The sequence below is a fragment of the Sarcophilus harrisii genome, chromosome 3 (assembly GCF_902635505.1).
Source record: "Sarcophilus harrisii chromosome 3, mSarHar1.11, whole genome shotgun sequence".
Lineage (NCBI taxonomy): Eukaryota > Metazoa > Chordata > Mammalia > Dasyuromorphia > Dasyuridae > Sarcophilus > Sarcophilus harrisii.
Window position 1 is genome coordinate 559,275,146 of NC_045428.1, and position 21,696 is coordinate 559,296,841.

The following is a 21,696-nucleotide window of genomic DNA, read 5'->3' on the forward strand; positions in this document are numbered from 1 at the left end:
GAAGAGTTAAGTGTTAGAATTTGAATGCAGGTCCTCCTGACTTCAGGGCTAGTGCTCATCCACCCCCCCTAACTTCCCCACACTCCGTCCTCTAAAGGGACACTCCCCGACTCCCCCCCCCCAGCTCCCGAGGCAGCGAGCTCTAAGACAGGCTTGGCCGGGTCCAAAAGGCAACTTTGCGTCCAGCCTTCCCGGGCAGAAGCCACCTGCTCAGCCGCACGTCAACGAGCTTTTGCCACCCCTCCGCTCAGCAGCTCGGTGGTACGGCCTGGTCCATTCATTTCCTCCAGGTACCCGCCCCAGAGGACGCGATTCTTCCCCCCCCGCTCGCTGCTGTACAATGGTACAGTCTGCTCTCCTCCTTTGGGCCCCCCTTCAAGGGCCTCGCGCAAGGCCCCTGAGCCTCGCTTCCTTTTGACCTCCTCCCTCCTAACCCGGAAGCCTCGGGCACGTTTCCATGGGGCCTTAGGTAGCGTGTGCCGAAGGGGGCGTGGCGGGGGCGTGGCCTCGGTCTTTAAAGGGGACGCGCGTAGGGTGGCCCTGGGTCTCAGCCGGCCTGCCGCCGTACCTCGCCGTTGCAACCTGCGAGCCAAGGAGGCCCGCCCGCCGCTGCCCAGGTACGGGGACTACGGGCCGTGCCAGAGGGGCCCGGGGGCAGAGCGGAACGGACGCCAGGGCCGAGTAGCCCAGCGCCGGAGGCGGATCGCTGGGGACGGGGAGTCCGGGAAGGTGGGAGACCGGGGCGGATCGGTCCTCAGCATCACCCCGTAGAGGGGCGCTTCCTGAGCGCCGCCACGCGGAGTGGTCGGGGCTGCTGTTCCCATTTTGCAGCTGATGAAACTGAGGCGAACCGGTCACCCAGTGACTTGGCCAAGGTCAGCCGCTTAGCTGCGGCCATTGGCGTCCGGATCTGTCCGGGCTGCGCCGGCCACCGCCTCTGCATAGTGAGGATGGGCCGAGCGCTCTGGGTGGGAGCTCGTCTGGGCGGGAGGGCCGGCCGGGCCCGGGCGGGACGGATAACTGCCCCCCCCTCCCCCGACCTCTCCCAGCGCGGGAAATCCGCAGCCCGGGCCCGGTGGGGGGGCGGCCCAGGCCGTGCCCCGGCTGTTGGTGGGCAGGGGCGCCGGGCGGGCGAATCCCCGGGCCGAGGCCGTCCGGGGGCAGGGAGGCGGGGGGGGCGGCGGGCCCGGCCGCACCGCCCTCCTCCCTCTCTTGGGCCCCCACCCCTCATTCATTAAGCCCGCTAGACATAACCGGACCGCGCCGGCTCCCTCGGCCCGGGGAGGGGGTCTCTCCGGCCAGTGGCGGCTCAGCCCTGCTTCGGCTCCTCCGCGGCCCGGCCTGGCTCCGCTCAAGGGCCCTTCCCTTTGCCCAGGTCCTGGGCTTAAGGGCCTCCGGGCCGTGGGGGCGGGGCGGGGAGTGGGGGCGGGGCAGTGGGCGGGGCCGGGGTTCCGAAAACCTGGGTTTCCTCCTTCCTCCACCCTTGGCTGGGAGGGCTCCTACCGACGGCCCAGGCGGGGGCCCAGCCCGTCCACCCCGGGCCGCGGGGCCCGCTGGGGCGGGGGGGCAGCTGGGGGGGGAAGGGGGGGGGTCTCCCGGGAACAGCTGGGGGGGACAAGGGGGGAGGGGCGGGGGTCTCCCGGGAACAGCTGGGGGGGAGGGGCAGGGGCTGGAGACTCTGCCCCTTGTCCCAGACGTCCCGGACCAGGCGCGAGGATGGCCGACCAGGTGCTGGTGACTGGAGGCGCCGGCTACATCGGCAGCCACACGGTCCTGGAGCTGCTGGAGGCAGGCTACCGGCCCGTGGTGATCGACAACTTCCACAACACCGTCCGAGGTGAGGCCCCGGGGCCCAGCCCCTCTGGACGCTGAAGCAGGGAGGGTCTGCAGCCCCTCGCGGTGGTAGCCCCGGGACCCGCCTCCTCCCGGGATCCCAGCCCGCCTCCTCTCGCATCCAGGGGAGGGTCCCGTGCCCGAGAGCCTCAGGCGAGTGGAGGAGCTCACCGGCAAGAAGGTGGAGTTTGAGGAGATGGATATTCTAGACAAGGCGGCGCTGCAGGGTCTCTTTAAGAAGGTGAGGGGGCTGGTGGTCTTTGGGCCGGGCGGGCCCAGGATCCCCAGGGCCCGCCGGCCTCCATGCCCTCTGTCTTCCCCTCCAGCACAGTTTCTCGGCCGTGGTCCACTTTGCGGGGCTGAAGGCAGTTGGGGAATCGGTGCAGAAACCTCTGGACTATTACAAGGTCAATCTCACAGGGACCATCCAGCTGCTGGAGGTAAGAGCCCCGGCCAGAGGGAGCCCCCATAGCCACTTCCCACTGACCCACTGAGGGCAGGCTCACAGGACAGAGGGGCCTTAGGCTGACCCACGCTGAGAGGGCTAAGGAGTGGGGGCTGACCTCTGACCCTTAGGCGGTTAGGAGGAGGGAGGCTGAGATGGGGCCGGGCCAGCTGTGAACGGGCAGGAAAGGGGACAAGGTGCCTTCCAGGGTCAAGGCCTCTGACCTCACCTTCCTTTCGGGGGCACAGACCATGAAAACCCATGGGGTGAAGAACCTGGTGTTCAGCAGCTCGGCTACCGTGTACGGGAACCCCAGCTACCTGCCCCTGGACGAGAACCACCCCACGGGGGGCTGCACCAACCCCTATGGCAAATCCAAGTTCTTCATCGAGGAGATGATCCAGGACCTGTGTCGGGCAGAGAAGGTAAGCCCCCCAGGGGACATTTACAGACGGGACAGTTGGGGCCCCTGAGGGGTGGCGGTGAGTAATCCCTTTCCCCCAGGACTGTCAAACAGGGGGAGGCGGGGTGGGAAGGCTGACAGCTCGGGGGTCCCCAGGACTGGGAACGGGTGGCTGGGCGGAAAGAACTTCCCAACCCCATGGGGCCCATTGGGATGGGCGGACCCACAGGGCCCCAGGGCAACCCTGGTGCCCCCCTCCGGTTCCCAGGGTCCCCAAGGGGCCGGGATGGGCCTGAGGGGCGCCGGGAGGCGGGCCGACCTACTGCCTCCCCTTAGGTTTGGGGGACGCGGGAGGTTAAAAATTTCTTTTGTTTGGACTACAAGGGGAAGGGTGGGAAGGGGAAAGGGGTCCCGCCTCCTTGGTTGGGGTCTGAACCACCTCCCTTATTAAGGTGTCCAGGGTTAATAAATTTTATTTGTTTAAGGAGAACACAGGGGTGAAGAAATTGGGGTAGGTGGGAAGGGAATCCCTGGGGAGTTGGGGGGAACGGGACAATTTAGAGGTTGGGATTTCCAGTTTGGCTTCTAAGGGCCCCCAGCCCTAAAAACTTGGGAAAGGCCTGTGGTGAGGGTCGGGGGTGGGTGGACTGAGACTTGGGAAAAGGGGTTGGGCCTGAGGCCCCCCCTATTTTCCCTTCAGAATCTTGGGGGCCTTGGGCTATTTTCCTCCAATTGGTGAAGGTTGGAAAGCCTTCAAGGGGTGGGCTGAGCCCTGGGCCCCAAGTTCTGGCCTTCTTAGCCCTCCTGACCCCAAACGGGGTGCCCCAAATTTAATTGGACCACTTTCTAATTTCCCCCACCCAAAATGAGCCCGGGTGACCCTGTTCCCTCCTCCTGGGGTGGCTGGCAGGCTAAAAGCTCTCCTGTGCCAGCCGTCCCCGGCACTCCTGCCCTGCCTCTGCCCCCTCAGCGCTTTTCTGTTGTGTGCTTGTAGATCCCGTATAGGATCGTGGCCCGCCGGGACGGGGACGTGGCCGCCTGCTATGCCAACCCCAAGCTGGCCCAGGAGGAGCTGGGCTGGACGGCCGACTTCGGCCTAGACAAGATGTGTGAGTATCTGAAGGGCTGTGGTCAGGATGGGGACAGGGGCGGGGCCTGTCGGCTGCCCCCAGCTCTGGCCCTGCCCCCCTGAGCCACCTTCCCTGCACTGTTCCAGGCGAGGACCTCTGGCGGTGGCAAGAACAGAACCCGATGGGATTTGGCAGCCAGGCCTGATGGGCCGCTGGGGCCGTCGGAAACGACGGACTGCCCCCACCTGAGCTTTCACCCAGCCTTATTCCATTTCTGGCCTGCTGAGGACCAAGGGAAGGAGGGAGGGGCACCAAGTACCTGCCTCAGAGCCCACCTAGCTCCTCCCTGGGGGCCGAGCCTGCCAGGGAGGGCTCACCTTCCTACCTCACCCCCACCTAGGGGACCTCCTTCCTCCAGGGAGCTGAAAACGCCCAGTCCCTGCCCACCAGGACCAGGCCCATCCAAGAGGAGCCCTCATGGTCCCCAAATCACGGGGGAGAGGGCAGTGGGTGGGTGCAGTCCCAGCCCCCTCCCCAAATCATTTCAAGTCTTGTAATCGGGTTGGCAAATAAAAGTTTCTTACACTTTGTCTCTGGGCCTCGGTACTGGGGAGAAGGCCAGGAAGCCGGACCACTTTATGGTTCTGAATTCCCCCTTCCCCTCCCTCCCCACAAAATTCAGAGCAAGAAGCGGGGTGGAAGGTTTATCTTTCTTTAATCTGGATGACTTGGAGACACATAACAAGAAACGAAAAACGGCCAAAACCACATGGAGGAGGAGGAAGATGAGCCCCTTTTGGGCCCAGAACCTGAGCCCCAGCCCCCTCCCAACAGGCCAAGAAGGGCTTGGGCCCTTCCCCAGAGGGCCACCCAACGGGATGTCTGAGCAGAGGTCCGTGGGCCCCAGGCCTGCGGGCTGGAGCAGATACCATCAGGGGATGTGGGGGGGAAGAAACCCCTGCCCAAGCGCAACTGCCCTCTCCCCACCCCCACCCCCAAGACCTGGGCCCCAGCCCCTCCCCAGCAGGGAGGGGCACAGCAGCAAGAGGGGCCTGACCCAGAGGAGGCGCATTGTCAGCAGAAAAAAATAGAGACATTCATGATGAGGGCGAGGGGACAGGAGTGCGGCAGAAAACACATGATTATCTGATTGAGGAAGGGGGGACCCAGCTCTCCCTGCAGCAGGAGGATGGGGGGAGTGGGTGTATGAGTGGGGGCGCCAGCAGGCCCCCCCTGCCCAAACACTGAGGTCACCTGGGGGGAAGATCAGGAGAGGGGTACACCCAGAAGCTGGACCCGTGAGGTACATACAGGTCCTGAGTGGGTCAGCGGCTGGGCCCCCATGCACCCCTAGCAATACTGTGGCCCTGGGGGACTGGAGATCCTGGAGGACAGACTATGGCAGCTGAGGTCTCGAGCCTCCCAGGAGAGGGGAGGCTGCACCTTTGATCCCCCAGCTCTCAGGACAGTGATGGGACAGGGAAGGGGATGGGAACAGGAGCTAGGAAAGCAATGATCTCCAAGTGGGAGGGACCCAGTCCTGGGGTGGGGGAGAGGGCTGCCATGGCTTCCACTTCATGTTCAGAGATCAGATCCTGCTGTGGGCCCCCCCGGCCCCACTTGGGGGAGGATCCTGTTAGATGGGGGGCAACAGCTTCTCGATGAATTCCTTCACAGCTGCCATCTCCTGGAGGGGGAAAGGTGGGTCAGAGGGGGCGGCGGGCGGGAGGGGGCAGCGCACTGAAGGGGGCCCCTTCACTGACCTGGGGGCAGGAGCTGTGCATGACGCCCGGGTAGGTCTTAAACTGGACCTTGGATGGAGGGACCACCAACTTGAGCTTCTCCGACGTGAGGGCTCCAAAGCGCACTGGCACCATCGGGTCCAGCTCCCCATGGCACTGCAAGATGGCCAGGTCCCGGGCCATGCCATTGGCAGCCTGTTGGGGCAGAGTCTGGGCTCAGGGGCTGCCAAAAGGGCCTAGGTTCCTTGCTGCGGGATCTAACCCCTGCCCTGGGAGATTACAACAAGAAAAGGCCCTTCCCCCCCCCCCCCCAAAAAAAAATACTCTCTAATAGGGCAGCTGGGGGTAGTGTGGAAAGTTCCAATCTGACCTCAGATGCTTACTAGCTGTGGGACCCTAAGCAACTCACTTGCCGTCTGCCTCAGTTTCCTCATCTGTAAAATAATCTGGAGAAGGAAATGGCAGACGGCTCCAGTCTCTGCCAGGAAATCCTAAAAAGGGTCTGGGAGGAACAGACGCCCCCGAAACGAGTGAATGACAACACTGACAGCAGGGTTGGCAGCCTGATGTGCCCAACGGGCCAACCCTCAGAGGAGTTCAAAGACCTCATGCAGAGCAAAGAAAGGGCACGAGAGGGCACCGTCCCGCGGACACGACGACAGTCACCGCAGGCGGACGGCCTGACTGCCAGCCAAAGGAAAACAGGCAGCTGCCCGGACTGGCTGGGACATGGGAGCCAGGGGGGCCTAAGCTGGTCTCTCCTGAGGCCCAGGACCTCTTCCACCTATTCAGGCCTAGGGCATTAATTCTGCATGAGGACCCATCAGAATTAAGCAGCTTGCCGGAGGCAGGGGCTGCTTTAACTCTTCTCTGTACCTCCCAGTGCTGGCACACTGCAGACACATAATGTTGCTGACTGGTTTAAATTAAGGTTTGTGTTGATATACTAAAAAAAAGCATAATTCAATAGCTAAATGGGAATGTTAGGGCCTTAAGGAGGGGCCTTAACCCTGGATGGATTTCAAGGGGTCTGGGGAAAAAGTTCATTTTCATTTTTACTAACCTCCAAATGAAATTCAGAATTTCCTCCAATTAAGAATATAGTGTGTAGGGGCAGATAGGTGGTGCAGTATATCTACTGCCAGCCCTGAAGTCAGAAGGACCTGAGTTCAAATCTGGCCTCTGACACTAACACTTCCTGGCTGTGTGACCCTGGGAAAGTCACTTAACCCCAACTGCCTGGGGGGGGGGGGGGGGGAAGGGATGGATAAATAATGTAGTGTGCAAACATTCTGAGAAAGGGGGTGGGGGCTCTCCAAGTTTCTATCACACCCACTGAGCAGACCCCAGCCAGGAGAATCCCTCCCTGCTCTGACACCTCTGGGAACCTGACCGAGTCAGGTCATGGAGAGGCAGGGGGAAGCACTGCATTGGGTCACGCTGGCTCTGCTCCCCCTGCCGGAGGGGCTTGACACCCCTGACTTCCGCCCCCAGGGCCCAAGCTGCCTGGCCTGGGATGGCCCAACGGGGCCGGCTCAGGGCCCCGAGTCAGGGACGGGGGAGCGGAGAGGCAGGGCACTCACCTGGGGGAAGGCCCGATGCAGAGGGAGCCAGCAGCTGAGGGCCACGATGCCGGCCAGGGGAAACGAGCAGGTGAGAGCTGTGTAGAGGGACAGGGCTCCTCCCTGGGACAGGCCCACCGTGGGCGTGAGTCAGCCTGGCAGGGGCTGCCACCGCCTCCCGCCCACCCCCATCCCAGCCTCGTTCCCCCTCCCCGCATCCTGACCCTCCCCACGTCCGAGCCCGGCCCTCACCTGCGAGAAGCCCCCCAAGATGATTCGATTGGCTGGAATCCCATTCTTCACCTCATGCTCAATCAGGGCCTTGACTTGAGGGAGTAGGAAGGGGAATGGAGTGACAAGGGGGAGTTGGGGGAAGAAAAGGCTCTGGGGGTACCCTCAAGGACATAGAAACGGGGCCTTCCAGAAATGGGGCACAAAGGCGTGTCTCTCCCGGCCCACCCACCTCCCCTGCCCCCATGCACCCCCCCAAGAGTATGAGGGCCCAGGCTCGGGCCCGAGGACCCTGCAAAGCCCTGGCGCAGCCTGAGGGTTGGGGGGGATGAGGAAGTCTCACTGTTCTCTGCCGCTTTCTTGATCCCAACTTCATCCTCCGGGGCATCGGGGCTCAGGCCCATCAGGTCGAACCTAGGACAGGCGGACAAGGGGCCTGGTCCCTGCGGCCCGGCCCAGACAGCCCCTCCCCCGGGCGCCCGGCCCGCCCGCTCACTTACCAGGAAGGCATCACCATTTTCATGTTCAGCGTGACTGGGATGCGAGGCCTGCGCCGGAAGGAAGGGAGCAGGGAAGGGAGCAGCTCTGCACACCTGGGGAGGCCCTCCCTCTGCCCGCACCAGTGTTTGAGGAGTTGCTGGGCGACGAGCCCCCCGGGACCAAACGCTGCCGAGCTTCCAACATCACCACGCCGACCAGGAGGGGGAACAGAGCGTGGCGGAGGGCTCCCGACCAGACTGGTGAGTGCTGGGGCCCCTCCGAGCGCCCGGAGTGGGGGGCAGGGGGCAGGGCAGGGACCTCCCTCGGAGTGCCCGGAGTGGGAGGCGGGGCTCATGGGGGGCTCCCCTGACCTAGCTCTGGGACCTGGCGTTGGGGCGGGGACCCAGGGAGGATGGGCCGGAGCCTCCCCTTGACTCTCCCCCCCAAAGAAGGCATCACTTACGCGTGGGGACAGATGTACTTGACATAAGGGAGGCGGATGGAGGAGAGGGCATCAGCCCAGCTGTGCCTGGAGAAGAAAGGGGCCCATGATGGGGAGGGGGCCGCCGCCAGGACCCTCCTCCCACCCAGGGAACCCCACTCACCCTGAGTCTCCAAGTCCATGTAAAAAAATTACCTGGAGGAAGAAGAAAAGGCGGGGGCCGGGCTCAGAGGCTTGGGGCCTCTCCCGCCAGCCCCTTCCCCACCCCCAAGCCCCAGGAATCGAGGCGACGGGCAAACAGCTCATTATCTGTCCCCTGCTTCCGCCCCGGGGAAGCTGGCATGGGCCACCTCCACCTTTCCCACACCCCCTCGGGGCCACCCCCAGCTCCCCAGAGGCCCGGCCCTCACCGCTGCTGTCTCCCGCTCAGCTCCTGAAACAGTCGCGGCGTCGGAGAGCAGGGGGACAGACATAGTGTTACCGCACATGCACCAACTGGGCTGGCGTCGCTGGGGCCTGAATAGGGATGGAGGTTCAGGAGTTGGGTGGACCTGGACCTCCAGAGCGGGTTCTTCCTCTTAGGTTCTCTGCACTGCCGGTGGCAGGGTCGGTGTCTTTTTCCCCCCCATGGGTTCTGCTGCCGGTTTTAGGTTAGGTAAAGGTGGAGGGCCCGAATCCTGGGCATTGTGGTCTGGACTCCTGCCTCTGGCCCTCTCTGTGTCCTTGCCCCATGCTTTCTCTGGGGCCTGGGACCTCTGACATCGTCTGGCTACTGTGAGGAAGCCAGGGGGTGGATGGCACAGGAGAGGAGAGATGGCACTTTCTCTCAAAGCCAGGGCAACAAGGCCTCTCCCCTCTGACACAGGCCGAGGTGGGGTGGCCCTCCTGGGCAGGGTCAGTCTGGGCACAGGGGTGGCCACAACAGGAGTCAGGGCTTGGGCTTGGGGACCAGGAGGCCCTGGATCCCTGACCTTTTAGGCCCAAACTGCCCAGAGCAGGGGTCCTCAAACTTTTAAAATAGGGGCCAGTTCACTGTCCCTCAGACTGTTGGAGGCCGGACTATAGTAAAAACAGAACTTTTGTTTTGTGGGCCTTTAAATACAGAAACTTCCTAGCTCTGGGGGAGGGGGATAAAGGTCCTCAGCTGCTGCATCTGGCCCACGGCCTGGGCCATAGTTTGGGGACCCCTGGCCCAGAGCCTGCCCTTTCTCTCCCTTCCATCCCTGTCCTCACAGACCACTTTCTCTTCCTCCTTGCTCGGGCCCACCCAGACGAGAGGAAGGCCAGGAAGAGAAGTTCCTGGGGACGCTTCCCGTTCTGCTCCTGCCCAGCAGCCACTGGCCCAGTGGACATTCAGTTGGGCTACCCCCCCAGACAACCCCCCTGGGACTTGTTGGAAGTGTCACTCCCATGACCATCCCATGCTCCGTGGCACCTCCTGGGCTTCCCTTTCATGGAGTCATGTGGCCTGATCCACAGCCCCTTCGTTTCCATCTCCCCCGCAGGCCTTCCCTCCCTTGCCCACTGCCTTCTCCATTCTGGCACACTCCATAAAGAGATGCTTGGAAGTTTCCACAGTAGGATGTCCTCTCCCCCAAACTCCAAATAGCCATCCCCATTCCTACGAAGACTATCCCCCCCGAAAGGGGTGTCCTCATGAACACAATGAGATACGCCACTTATCTAGCAAAGCTCCCCCCTCCTTCCACTAGGTCCCCTATAAAGGCACATCCCATCCAGGCCTCTCAAAATCCTCCAGGAGAGACCTCCCGCCCATGGCTCTCCCTCCTTATTTAGACCTCCCCAAAAGGCCTCCTTTCACTCTAGAAATCTCCACAATGGGAGCCCCATTCAGAGCTGTCGGCGACTCCCTCCCCGCCCTGCCAATACCGGGAAACGTTTCTGCAATGATACCGGCCATTTAGCTTTCCCCCCCTTCCACCCCCCACTTTGGGGCATCTCACCAGGGCACCCTGGCTCCCTCCCCGAGGGGTTCCCTCTGTTTGCCGTTTCTATACATTCCTGTGGGATCCCTACCTTTCCCCCAAAGGGGGCATCCCCAACTCCCCATCCCAGATCTTCCCTCCTCCTTCCTTCCCCTTTAAGATGGGGCGTCCCTGGGATCCCTCTGCCCCTCCCAATGGGGGCATCCACCCTGCCCCTGCCCTCTCCCAACCACAGTGGGACACCCCACTCCCCCCATCCTTCCTACTCCCCCGTCCCGCGTGGACAGCCTTTCCTGCTCTCCCCCCCCCGGGGAAATCCCACCAGGAATCCTCCCCCCCCACAATGGGACATCCCACCCGGGGCATCCCTCTGGCTCTCCCTGCCCCACAATGGGACATCCCAGACAAGGCATCCTGCCTGCTTCCTGCAGCCCACAATGGGACATCCACCGGGGGCTCTCAGTGCTCCCCCCCCCCCTCGGCACGGTGCGACGCCCCCCCCCCCCTCCCTCCCAGCCTCCAAGGCCGCCCCCGCCCGCGCCGGTCCCCACAATGGGCGCCGCCCCCGCCCCTCCAAGCTGCCTCGGGCCCCCCGGACCTCCCCCTCTTCGTTTCCGCTGGCCGGCCTGCGTGCCTCGGGCGGACCCGGGAAATGGTCTCCCCGCCCGGCACCCCGCCACCCCCCCAGCCTCCCGGACAATGGTACCTCCGCCGCGCCCAGCTCCCGGGGGTTCCAAGCCGTCCTGAGCGACTCACCTCTTTCTCTGGCTCGGATACTCACAGAGCTCCCCACCCCCGCCCCTCCCCCTCCCGCTGCCCCCGCCGGAACTTCCGCCCTGGGCGAGAGAACCCAGCCACGCGCTGCCGGAAGTGGCGTGCGTCGCGCGGGATGGAACCCGGAAACTGGGCTCGGGGATGCCGCCGAAGTCCGCTTCGGCCGATCTGCGGTCCCAGGACGGCTGGCAAACCCCTTTTCAGGGCGGCCCGGCCGAGATCCAGGACGCCCGCGGCGCCCCCTTCCTCCGGGTACTCTCGCAGGGGCCCCCGGACTCACTCCGGGCCGGGGGCCCGGCGTGCGGGGCCGGCGCCTCGGCCCGGGAGCCTCCGGGACGCCCTGTTCCCGCCCTCACCCGGCTCCCGGTAGCCGACTTGGCCCAGAGGCGGCCCGGGAGGACACCCCTCCCCCAGCAGCGGAGAGGGGAAGTTCCTCGAGGGCCCGGCCCTTGGCTGCCAAAAAGCTCCCGAGGGCGGGGTCGGGAACACCGGCGCTAAAACCGAGGGGCAGGCGTGACTCCTCCCCCCCCGGAGCGGGCTCCCCGAACTCGGGGCTGTGCCTTTGTTAAAGCCCCGGGGCCGACCCCTCCCGGGCCAAAGGCGGGTCCTTTTGGCGCGGGGTGTAATGGGGGCCCTGGGAAGGCCCGTACTGAGTCTGAGCAGCCCCCGGTGATGGAGATGAGAGAGAAAAGGGAACATAGAGAAGCGGAGGGTCCCCCTAGGCCAGGGATAGGTCCCCAAGGGACGCGGAAATCTCCTTCCCGAAATAGCCCCGATAACCACGTGAGCCCTGGGAAGCTGCTAATGCACTTCTTCCCATGCTCATATATTACATAGTGATCCTGTGGTAATTATAAACCGCACCATCCTGAAGTCAGCAAGTTTGGCAACTTGAGGTTACTTGAGGATAATATCTGGTAGTGTGATAAAATAGGGCTTTTTCTGTTTCGGGATTTCGAATTGAATGCTTATCCTTCCCTCATAGGGTTAATCACCATGGAATGTCTTGTTTCTCATCTCCAACTTACTGTACGGTATTGATAAAGATACTGTGGTTGGAGATTGGGATGATTATACCTCAAGCAAGTATCCAATTTACTCTGGATGTCGGTTTACTTATAGCCACATTCAATCCCTGATGCTGGCCTTTTTTTAGCATTTGTTTCCTTTTCCTCATTTCTGGTACTGATGTTTACAATAGGGCCACATTTAATTCTCCCCAAGTCTTAAATGCTCATTTCTGTGTGTGACAGCTCTTTGTTCTTCCAAGAAACATAGTACTGAGTTAACAGCTTGCCTCCAAAATTATCTGCACAGGTGCATAGTGTTAAAGAACAGCTTAAGTTATTTCCCTTAAATCCTGTGATCTTACCGTCCTCTTTAAGTTTGATACAACTGGAAAAGGACAATTGCATTTCTATGTGAGTAGGCATGGTTTCAAGAAATGAGGAAAAACTTTCAAGCTCAATACCTGAAGATGAACCGGGGAACTAAATTTACTGTCATCTCCCCTGAACTGAGAGTAGAACTTCCAAAAAGCTTCTTGGGTCAGAGTCAGCATTTTGTGTAGTGAGAAGATTCAGTCTTCAAGTAAAGACGGGCTCTGCCATCGTGCAAGTCAGCTAAACTGAACTTCAGCCCCCTCGTCTTCCTTGCACAAAGCCGCATTCTCTGCAGTTTTCAAAGGACCTGCTTTTGAATTTTGGCTTGTGTGATTCTTGGGCAAGACATTTTAACTCTGAGCTGCAGTATACCCAGATATGAAATGAGACAGTTGGACTAGGTTATTTCTAAAGTAATTGACACATTTTGATTCCTGTGTGCTCAATTTCTCTTTTCATAGGGCTTTTTTGAGGAAAATGATTTGTGAACTGCAAAATATTCTGAGAGGGAATTACTATTCATATGAATGGAGAAAAAAACACAAGACAAATGTTATATCTGATGAGGATTTATTAAGGAAGCTTCTTAGTCACAAGGAATAGAACACTGTGCACAGAAGAGCTCAAAGATTTCTGGTTTCTAAGAAGCATTAAGCATCATGCCATAAACAACGCTTTTCCTAAGTCTCAATGTCACCACCAAGATGGCCATACCCATGTGAACAATTTCAGCTACACCATCCCTCAGGTTGGTTACCAAAGGCAGGAAGAAAGGGTGCAAAGCTATAAATGTGATCAAGAGACTAGCTCTATAGCCACATCTCAGAATACTTCAAGAGGGGGTAGCAGCTACCTGGTAGACCTGAGTGGTTTAACCACAACAAACACAAAATACTTCACACAAATAGGAGGGAGGGAGCAAGCAGGGAAAAGTACTTCAAGATGGGAGATCTTAGCGGCAAATGTCATGAACAAAAATCTCAAGATCTTGGAACGCTACAGGCCACCTAGCAGTGGTAATTACCGATTTTTAAAAAGGTCACACGAAAGTCCTGCCACAAAGGGATAAAAACACTTAAAGAGTTCACAGGCACATCCAAACTGGGAAACAAGGGCTATCCATGACTGCCAGATTTCCAATGGGCTCAAGACCCAAATTCTACAGTGCCCAAAATGCCAAACTGTCCTCAACAATCCAGTGGCCCTCACCAATGGTTTGGTATTCTCAGTTTTCAGGTCCCCAACAACAAAGCTTTGGGGGAAGCTGCAATAGCCATATCTCTCAAACCCCATCTTTTTCCTTCCAAAATGGTTGTCTGACATCATTGCTGACAAAAAAGCTTCTGTGGTAGCCCCAGCTTGCCTTTAAGAAATGAAGTGGGTCTGTGGGGTGACCTGTTGGACCTTGTGATCTGCTGGATTAGCTGACGCTTCATAATTGCAGATAGTCACCTCATGTCGACGCATCTTAAGAAAAAGCGAGAAAAGTTGAATTAGCCAACTGGCCATTAAAACACTGCTCCACATGTTATACACTAGGAGTTTTCTTCAGTCCTTTTTTTGGAATACAATGCTTATAGCCACGTAGTATCCATCACTCTCATTTTCCTTTCAACCTGAAAAGTAGCACTACTTTTACAAGTTAATTACTAGGTTTTTTCACCCCATTACAACTTGATAACTTTTGAAAACAGTGGTAAGTAGTGGTTGAAGCACTGGCCTTGAAAACCTGTATCCAGTTCTATCACATACCCTTTGGACCTTTCTCTGGTCCAAATGGTATAGATTTTCTCCATGACGTAAGTCATTTTACATTCTAACCTGTGTTATAAGGCTCTTTTCAGCTACAATAATCCATAGCAGATAGTACACCCCCATAACAATTAAAATTGGCATATCAAACTGCTAAAATAATTTTTCCATGAAGAAAAAGGAGTAGCATGGGAAAATGCATTTTACTTACTTGTCTTCCTTTTATTAGATTCCTCCCACTGTAATAAGAATATTATTCCATTTGTTTTCTATTTCTTACCTCAGTCCACTCTCCTCTCAGTCCAATATAAAACACCTTTGTGGTGTCAGCGCCGAAGTTTTTTGAAATATGAATAGAGAGATGACACACATTTGAAAAACGAGAAATTCTGTTAAGAATGGAAGCAGGAAGGAAAAATAGATTGTTAGAATATGATATGATAGCTAATCCCCCACTCATCAATCTCATTTCAGAAACATCCAATTTTTGTTTAAAATCACAAACTAGCCAGATGTCAGAAAAACCATCCTGGATTTTTATCCTATATATATATATATACCATATATATATATATATATATCCTATATACCAACACATCAATGTTCCTAAGTACTTGAGACAAGGAAGAGGAAAGACCATTTTAAAAACAACATTTACAACATTAAGGAGTAGCTGGTGACACTGAGCCTGAAAACAGGAAGTCCTGCATTCAAATGAAGTCTCAAGACATTTGCTACCTGCATGACTTTGGGCAAGTCACAACCATAAAGTCTCAGTTTCCTTCTTTGTAAAATGGGCATCATAATTACACTTACCTCCCAGGGTTATTATGAGAATCAAATGAGATAACTATAAATCAATTATCAGTGCTCAGCAAATAAGTGCTATGTAAATATTGGTTATTATACTTCGAAATAAGACAAGGCAATTCTAAAACAAGTTTAACTTAGGCCCTCAGGTATAAGAAATTTGGGATATAAAAAGTCCCTTTACACCTCAGTTCTGTTCCTTCTGGGTGGTCCATCTGCTTCTCTGGGCCTCTGAAGGGTCTGATCTAACCTAGATAACTCTAAGGTCTCTTTTAGCTCCAAATTCTATTATTTCTTTCCCCCAATCCTATGATTCTACAAGGAAGGAAAAGAGGAGTCCATGCTACCAGCCTTTTCTCTCACAAAACCATCTTTCCTTACAATTTCCCACAATGGTATTGTTCATGCAAGAGTTAACAAGTCTGGCTTCCACCAACACATCAGAAGTGGGTAAAAATCGATCCAAGCAATAGCTTATGTAACTTCCTCCACATTTTAAAAATCACTGCCTACATTAAGAAAGAAGACTAGCCAAAAACGAATTCTCAGCTGCCAATAACAAATCAACCCGTCTTTTGTCCCTCAAGAGATGACAGCAAAGACAGAAAGAAAAGGGACTTAGGGCTTACTTGGTAGCATATTCTAATTCTCCAGTGAGGTCTCGATTTAGACTAAAAGTCTGATCAGGTTCTCGGTCTGTATCATCAAAAGACATTTGTGGAATGTTTTTGAACCTAAAGAGAGACAAGAGATTCACGTGACATATTGTATGAAATTTATCAATCTTTCTGAAGCCTATCCCACTGAATCCTTAATTTTCCTCAAAAAGACACTTTCAGGAATATTAGCATTTTATTTTTTGTTTTTATAAACAAAAAAGGGAAGAAAAATGTACTTTAATGATACTACAAAGAAACTGTTTTTGTTATGTCACCAATTTCCCAAATTATCTTAATATTAACATAAGCAAGGAACAAAGGGAAAGAAATCATAAAAGGAAATTTAACTATAGTTTCAAGAACAACACATGGGAAAAATCACTTTTTTATTCACTACTTGCTGAAAGATTTTAAAAATCCAACTAACCAGATTTAACTGTAAGCTATATAACCTTATAAATGTAAAATGTGACCAAGAAGGAAAAGTTTTTTTTTTTTTTTTTTTTTAAACTTAAAAAGACCTGAAGTTGCCAATATGATATGTGTTGTATTTGACTTGGGATGATCATAAGGGAGAGTGGAAAAACAGTGGATACCAAATTCAGAGATTGTCAATACTGTGAATTCACTTGTAAGGAAAATGACCACCTTCATGGCACAATCACAGTAAAGAAATTTTACAGATAAGCAATTCAAAATTCAAATAATGCGTGGCTCCAAAGAAACTAGCTCAGCATATCAATATAGCCTACAATTATGATAAAGATGATTCAAGGTTCTGCCCTGAAGAAGTGGTATAAGCCAAAACACTATTATAAGCATGCATGTCAAATGTTCAGAGAATTTACACCAAGAATAAATGTCAATAACTTTACCATAAGATCTTAAGGATCTAGACATAGGAAATGATCATTTTTATGTAGTTTTTTACTCACTTTATAGCATGAAAATTCTATTAACAAACTGCAATCTAGCACCTTTAGGGTATTTCACAAAACTTGCACACATTTCAGCAAATAGTGCTAGAACATTTTAAAACAGAAGCAAACACTTACCAGGTTTGTTGTACAATTCTTAAGATTTGTCCCACCCGTTTTCCAAGTAAACAGATATCCTGATTATCTATCTCAAATAGACCACACTCTTAAAGTAGTAGGGATGGTTAAATGGCAAATTCAAACTTCCAAAACAATGGCTTTCTCCACTCCCACCCCCCACTATTTTTTTCAATAATACTTCAAAATTCCTTTGTGCAGTTTTTTTACCAGATCAATTCTGTCCCTGATTTTAACATTTTATTCTTTATGCCATAAAGATGATTGCCTTATCACAAAATAATATAGTCACACTTCTATTTACACTTATGTCTTTTAAGACTTATATTGTGCTACAATTGCAAAAATATTTCCTGCCCAATTGTTCCTGAAATTCAACATTTCATATGGCTTCAGCACCTCTGCAAAAATATCAAGCCTTTCCAAGCCTTCTCACCCAGGGCTGTTATTTGTCAGTTTTTCCATGCAACCTCCTTTTAGAACCAATGCAATGGATGCAATAAAATGGAGACCTCTCTCTGGTTCTTTTTTCATGGGTACCATAGCAGAACTTGACCAGTTATTTCCTCATTTACTAAAAATGGCCCACCAAAAACCCTAAGGCAAGAAATATGTCACGTATTTAGAAATTTGTTACTAGATATTTGTTTTTGTTGACAAAAAGTGAATCCAGATTAAGAAAAGAATATCTAGTATTATTATATAGAGGAATTTATCTAAAATATCTATTTCCAGATGACCTAGGAAGACTAGCCAGGTAGGAGGTGTTTCAAGAAAAGACAAATGATAAACCAAGAAGTCATTATTTAGATGAAATTAGTTCAAGTTATGTGGCTCCAGGGAGCAAAATTAAGACTACTGGGTAAAATATATAGGTTTAAGCTGAATTATAAAGAAGCCACTTACTAACAATAAGCAAGCATTACAATAATGAAACTCTCCTTCACTAGCTATTAAAAAGATGACCACTTATTAGAAGTATTGGGGGGAACTTTTGCCTGAAGCAGAGTTTGCACATGAAGATCCCTGGGATCACTTCTAAGTAAACATACTAGCTTTTTTTTTTTTTTTTTTTTTTTGCATTAAAGGAGCTCTTACCTGAGGAAGGTAATTCAGACAGATAACAAAAAGTCTACTGCCCAGCAGAATCACCATGCACAAGAATACCCCAAAGGTAATTAACTGCCCCTCCAAAGTGCTATGTGCTATTTAACACTAGAGAATATTAAATGTGGGGCTTTGTGGTAAACTATTACCAGGATCAAAATCTTTAACCACTAAAGAGAGATGCACATAACTAGACATTTTTGGGCCTTAAGTTTGCTACTTACAGTCTCATCTCTGATGGATGCGAGTCATCTTCACCTCCCATAATGATGATTCCTTTCAGTTTAACATTACCTGTAAACCTGCCCAAACACAGAAGACAAGCTGGGAGTCAGAAAGCTGGAGGGGCACGTTAGGCCAGCTACTTACTGTCTATATGACCTTGGTCATCACTTCCCTTCTCTGGGCCTCTATACCCTCCTTTGTAAAATGAGAGCCTTGGACTTGATGGTCTCTAAAGGTTCCTTCCAACTCTTAATGCCTGATGATTCTAAGGATATTCACTTGAACTTATCTCCTTTACTGGAATGAATACCTCACTCACAGTAGAGTGCCACAGAAAGAACACAGGATCTGAAGTCAGAAGACTTAGGTAGGATTGGGGTTTTTTTGGTTTTGCTTTGGGTCTAAATTCTCCCAGACTTTAAAATGGGGAAAAATATTTCTGTTACCTTACCTCACAGTAGTTTGTGAGGACTGACGGAAGATGTAACACTTTAAAAAGTATGAATTACCATCTCCAAGGAAAGCAATTATCCTCCCCACCCCTTTCCAAAATAGATGTTATGCTGAGCAAAGAAGCCACCAGGCAAGCTGACCATACTAAAACGAGGAAGCCTAAGGTACCTATTAGAAGGGTACTCACGGAATATTAAACAGCAACTCTTCATCAGCATCACTTTCTACAAACTGGGAAAAAACAACAACCCACAGATCATTAACACCTCTGGGTGTTCACTTCTCTTCTGAAAGTCAAATTTAATGCAGTTTCTTGCTTGCACATGCTCTCCTGTATGTATCTGAATCCCAGCCACAACATGCAGTTTGCTTCTGCTCTCCTCAAGTCGGAGAAGTATGGCCTAGGACTTCACTACTACTGAATCTAAGGGGTTCCAGATTAATTCTAGAGCTCCACTCTGGCTTTCCAATTCTGTTGGGCCTGATAATTCAGCTGTTAGGAAAGCCAGAAGTGATAATGAACCACACCAGGCCCATGAGGGAGAGCTGAAAAAGCAGCACTGCAGGAGTCCAGATAGTGTTATATTATCACTAGCTAAGGAACCTGGGGCAAACCATTTCTCCTATATGACTTTTCGTTTTCCCATTTGTAAAATGGGGATAAACCTCCAGGCATAAACACTTCCTCTCTGAGGAGGTTATATAATGCGATATATGTGAAAACAAGATAATATAATGGAGAGGAACGAACTCTGCATCCTAAGTCCAAGCCATGAGAAAGGTGTTGGCATTTTACAATTAACAACGAATTTGGGCCACGGGTATCCCGTTTGATCCTGTTTGCTTTTCTATAAAATGGAAAAGATCCACCTTTTACTATCCACCTAACAGGGCCGCAGTGAGGGATCACATGAGGGAAAAACATTTTCTGTGAATCCAGTAACAAGAACTGTTGAAATGATCACGGTGGGTTTGGAAGGAGCCCTAGACCTGGGGGGAGGGGGAGTCACTCTCCCGAAGGGAGGGGCTAGAGGAGAGATCTCCTAAGCTCCGTTTCTGACCAGACACTCCCACAAATCACCAGTATTTCTGTCCCCAGAACCCGGTCCCTCTCCCAGAACATAACAGGAGGACCAGTGATCAGCCGTTGATACCATGGGGTGGGGGGTGGCCTAGCTCACAGATCCCTTTGCAGGTCAGAGACGTACGCGGGGAGCACTGAGCGCTCGCTCCCAGGGCCCGGAGCCTAGGGGTTACACAGCAGGGCTGGCGGATCCTGGAAGGGCGCTTCTCCACCACCGCCCTCGAGACCCCCGGGACGTCCCCCCCCCCCCGCCCCCCCCTCCGGACCCCCGGCCCCGCCCGCCCTCGAGGCTCCGCCCCCAGAGAGCCCAGCAGTCTCTCGAGGGTTGGGGGCGGCCGCAGGCCCAGTCTCGGGCCCCACCTTGGTGCGGTCGGCCCGCTCCTCCCACGGCTTGAAGACGCCGCGGCCGCTGCCCTCGCGGCTCTCGTTGAGGCATTGCAGGCGCTCCAGGTCGATGCGCAGATAGAGCCCGTAGGCCAAACCACGCTGCTCCGGAGGCTCCTCGTGCTCTGCGGCGCAGCGGCAGCCGCCGCCCCCGCCGTGGCTGTGCCCGTGCGACATGACACCCGGCCAGGCCCCACTGCAGCCCCTGCCCGGCGTCTACTTGGGCCCTGCTACACACCCACACCGCCGCACAGTGAGGCCGCCGCGCCGCGCGCACCTGTCGTAAAGCACGCCCCGGCCACGCCCCCACCGGGCCCTTCAGTGCGCGCATGCGTGGCAGGCCTCTCTTGGCTGCTTTGTGCCGAGCCACGCCCCTCCTTCGAGAGTGCGCCGTTCCCCTTCCCTCTCCCTTTCCAATGGCGCTTGCTCAGAATCCCCTGCGGACCTGGGATCCGGAGGCTCTGCAATTGCTCGAGTTTGAAAATTCCTTAGGACTCCGCCCTTCTGGAGAAAGGCGCATGCGCAGCCGCCTTAACTCCTCCCCTTGGCAGTGAGCCTCTCCCTAGGAGCAGCTTCGGACTGGATGTAGAGTTTGCGCCATCTTCTGGTTTGCTGAGGATTTCCTCGGCAGCAGCCGCGTGAGGGCCGAGGTTGGAACGCCCATCTGACTGTCAGATAAACTGAGGCCCGCGAGCTGGAGGAGCGAGCCGCATGAGAGCCGAGGCCGAATTACCCCGGCGTTTGTGGGGCGCTCTCGGGGCCGCGGAGCGCCTGCACCCGCTCCCACAGGAGGAAACTGAGGCTCTCTGGCGGGACTCTCCCAGAGCGCTTGCTTACCCTGCGGCCCCGCCCCAGCTCTCCCTGCCCTGGGCTGCTCTCCCTCCCAGGCCAGCCCCTCTCCGAGGCCACGGCCCCTCGGAGGCCACGGCCCCTCGGAGGTCACGGCCCCCTCGGAGGTCACGGCCCCTCGGAGGCCACGCCCCCTCGGAGGTCACGGCCCCTCGGAGGTCACAGCCTCTCGGAGGTCACAGCCCCCTGGGAGACGAGGACCAGCCCCGACACTTGAGGCGGGACTTGTGACGGCCTGAGGGAGCCTGTACCCTTTTCTCAGACGCTTCCTAGCCGGGCCAGCGCCTGGGTCTCCTCCTCTGTCAGCCCCTCCCAGAAGGCGATGAGAACTAGCACAGAGGTGAGGGCGAAGAGCTTGGCGCCTGTGATTTCCATCAGCTGGTCTGATCCGGGGATCTCTGTCCTGCTCCGGAAGGAGCCCCGGCCGCCTCAGTGGGACCCCCGGGGAGGGCCGGTCCGCCAGGCGCCTTCGGGCCTCCTGGGGGCAGGGGATTTTGGCTTGCGTTCCCGGGGCTTAGCAGAGCAAGCACTTAGAGCCGCTCAGATGGGCAGTTTAAGGACTGATGCAGGACCGAACATTGTAAGCGGAGGGGAAGACGCTTTACGGGAGCAATGAAATGCGCCCCAAGGGCCATAGACTCAGAGCTTGTGGCTGTTGTCCCTCGGCCGGGACCCGGATCCCATGTCCAGGGAGAGCCCGGCTCCTGGGTAGGGAGGGAGAACCAGGGAAGAGCCCGGAGCAAGACAGCCTGCAGCTGGGGGAATCCAAGGCCCGGAATGCCCAGACTGGCAGTGAAGGAGTGGGTGTCCTCTGACCTCTGCAAACTGCCCAGTACAGAAGGGGCGCCCAGAAAGAGCTTCCTGGAGCCCCGGCTCTCCCCAGTGACTCAATTCCTAGTCTCGGGCCATTTACTTGCTCATCGTTGGGAAGTTTGGAGTTTGTGTAACTCCCCCTACATCCTGGGTTCTAAGGGCCCTCCCAGCTCTGATCCTCCACAAACCAGACAA

At 55.0% G+C, this 21,696-nt stretch overlaps 3 protein-coding genes and 1 long non-coding RNA gene across 5 annotated transcripts; 2 read left to right on the forward strand and 2 right to left on the reverse strand.

Moving 5' to 3' along the window:
• The first annotated feature begins 499 nt into the window (after positions 1-499).
• GALE (UDP-galactose-4-epimerase) lies at positions 500-4,341 on the forward strand. Its single transcript, XM_031961534.1, has 8 exons — positions 500-617; positions 1,695-1,837; positions 1,959-2,074; positions 2,160-2,273; positions 2,527-2,703; positions 2,838-2,990; positions 3,676-3,790; positions 3,898-4,341. The coding sequence occupies exons 2-8, from the start codon at positions 1,717-1,719 to the stop codon at positions 3,954-3,956; spliced, it is 855 nt and encodes a 284-aa protein (XP_031817394.1). The 5' UTR covers positions 500-617; positions 1,695-1,716; the 3' UTR covers positions 3,957-4,341.
• Positions 4,342-4,449: 108 nt separating this feature from the next.
• LYPLA2 (lysophospholipase 2) lies at positions 4,450-10,955 on the reverse strand. Of its 2 annotated transcripts, none has more exons than XM_031962611.1 (10): positions 10,911-10,955; positions 8,619-8,724; positions 8,372-8,403; positions 8,230-8,295; positions 7,787-7,834; positions 7,630-7,700; positions 7,308-7,381; positions 7,077-7,178; positions 5,515-5,688; positions 4,450-5,438 (listed from the first exon to the last, which is right to left on the reverse strand). In XM_031962611.1, exons 2-10 carry the CDS (start codon positions 8,694-8,696, stop codon positions 5,388-5,390), a joined length of 696 nt encoding a protein of 231 aa, XP_031818471.1. In that variant the 5' UTR covers positions 8,697-8,724; positions 10,911-10,955; the 3' UTR covers positions 4,450-5,387. The 2 variants fall into 2 exon arrangements, with proteins under 2 accessions (XP_031818471.1, XP_031818472.1); XM_031962612.1 differs by having other exon boundaries at positions 10,861-10,927.
• Positions 7,849-13,273, forward strand: LOC116422820. The gene is made up of 2 exons (XR_004233355.1): positions 7,849-8,026; positions 12,772-13,273. It is a non-coding gene; the product is annotated as an uncharacterized LOC116422820 (long non-coding RNA).
• PITHD1 (PITH domain containing 1) lies at positions 12,865-20,697 on the reverse strand. The gene is made up of 6 exons (XM_031962613.1): positions 19,816-20,697; positions 18,559-18,602; positions 17,918-17,995; positions 15,502-15,606; positions 14,343-14,451; positions 12,865-13,777 (listed from the first exon to the last, which is right to left on the reverse strand). The coding sequence occupies exons 1-6, from the start codon at positions 20,014-20,016 to the stop codon at positions 13,676-13,678; spliced, it is 639 nt and encodes a 212-aa protein (XP_031818473.1). The 5' UTR covers positions 20,017-20,697; the 3' UTR covers positions 12,865-13,675.
• Positions 20,698-21,696: the final 999 nt, after the last annotated feature.

Excerpts from the sequence above, each read along its gene's own strand:
- PITHD1 (XM_031962613.1), bottom strand. The coding sequence starts at position 20,016 with ATGTCGCACGGGCACAGCCACGGCGGGGGCGGCGGCTGCCGCTGCGCC. Across the intron at positions 14,452-15,501 it reads GAATTAGAATATGCTACCAA|AATTTCTCGTTTTTCAAATG; the intron begins GTAAGCCCTAAG and ends CATTCTTAACAG. Across the intron at positions 13,778-14,342 it reads TGAGAGGAGAGTGGACTGAG|ATGCGTCGACATGAGGTGAC; the intron begins GTAAGAAATAGA and ends CTTTTTCTTAAG.
- LYPLA2 (XM_031962611.1), bottom strand. The coding sequence starts at position 8,696 with ATGTGCGGTAACACTATGTCTGTCCCCCTGCTCTCCGACGCCGCGACT. Across the intron at positions 7,835-8,229 it reads AAGTACATCTGTCCCCACGC|GCCTCGCATCCCAGTCACGC; the intron begins GTAAGTGATGCC and ends CTTCCGGCGCAG. Across the intron at positions 7,382-7,629 it reads CAAGAAAGCGGCAGAGAACA|TCAAGGCCCTGATTGAGCAT; the intron begins GTGAGACTTCCT and ends TACTCCCTCAAG.
- GALE (XM_031961534.1), top strand. The coding sequence starts at position 1,717 with ATGGCCGACCAGGTGCTGGTGACTGGAGGCGCCGGCTACATCGGCAGC. Across the intron at positions 1,838-1,958 it reads CTTCCACAACACCGTCCGAG|GGGAGGGTCCCGTGCCCGAG; the intron begins GTGAGGCCCCGG and ends TCTCGCATCCAG. Across the intron at positions 3,791-3,897 it reads CTTCGGCCTAGACAAGATGT|GCGAGGACCTCTGGCGGTGG; the intron begins GTGAGTATCTGA and ends GCACTGTTCCAG.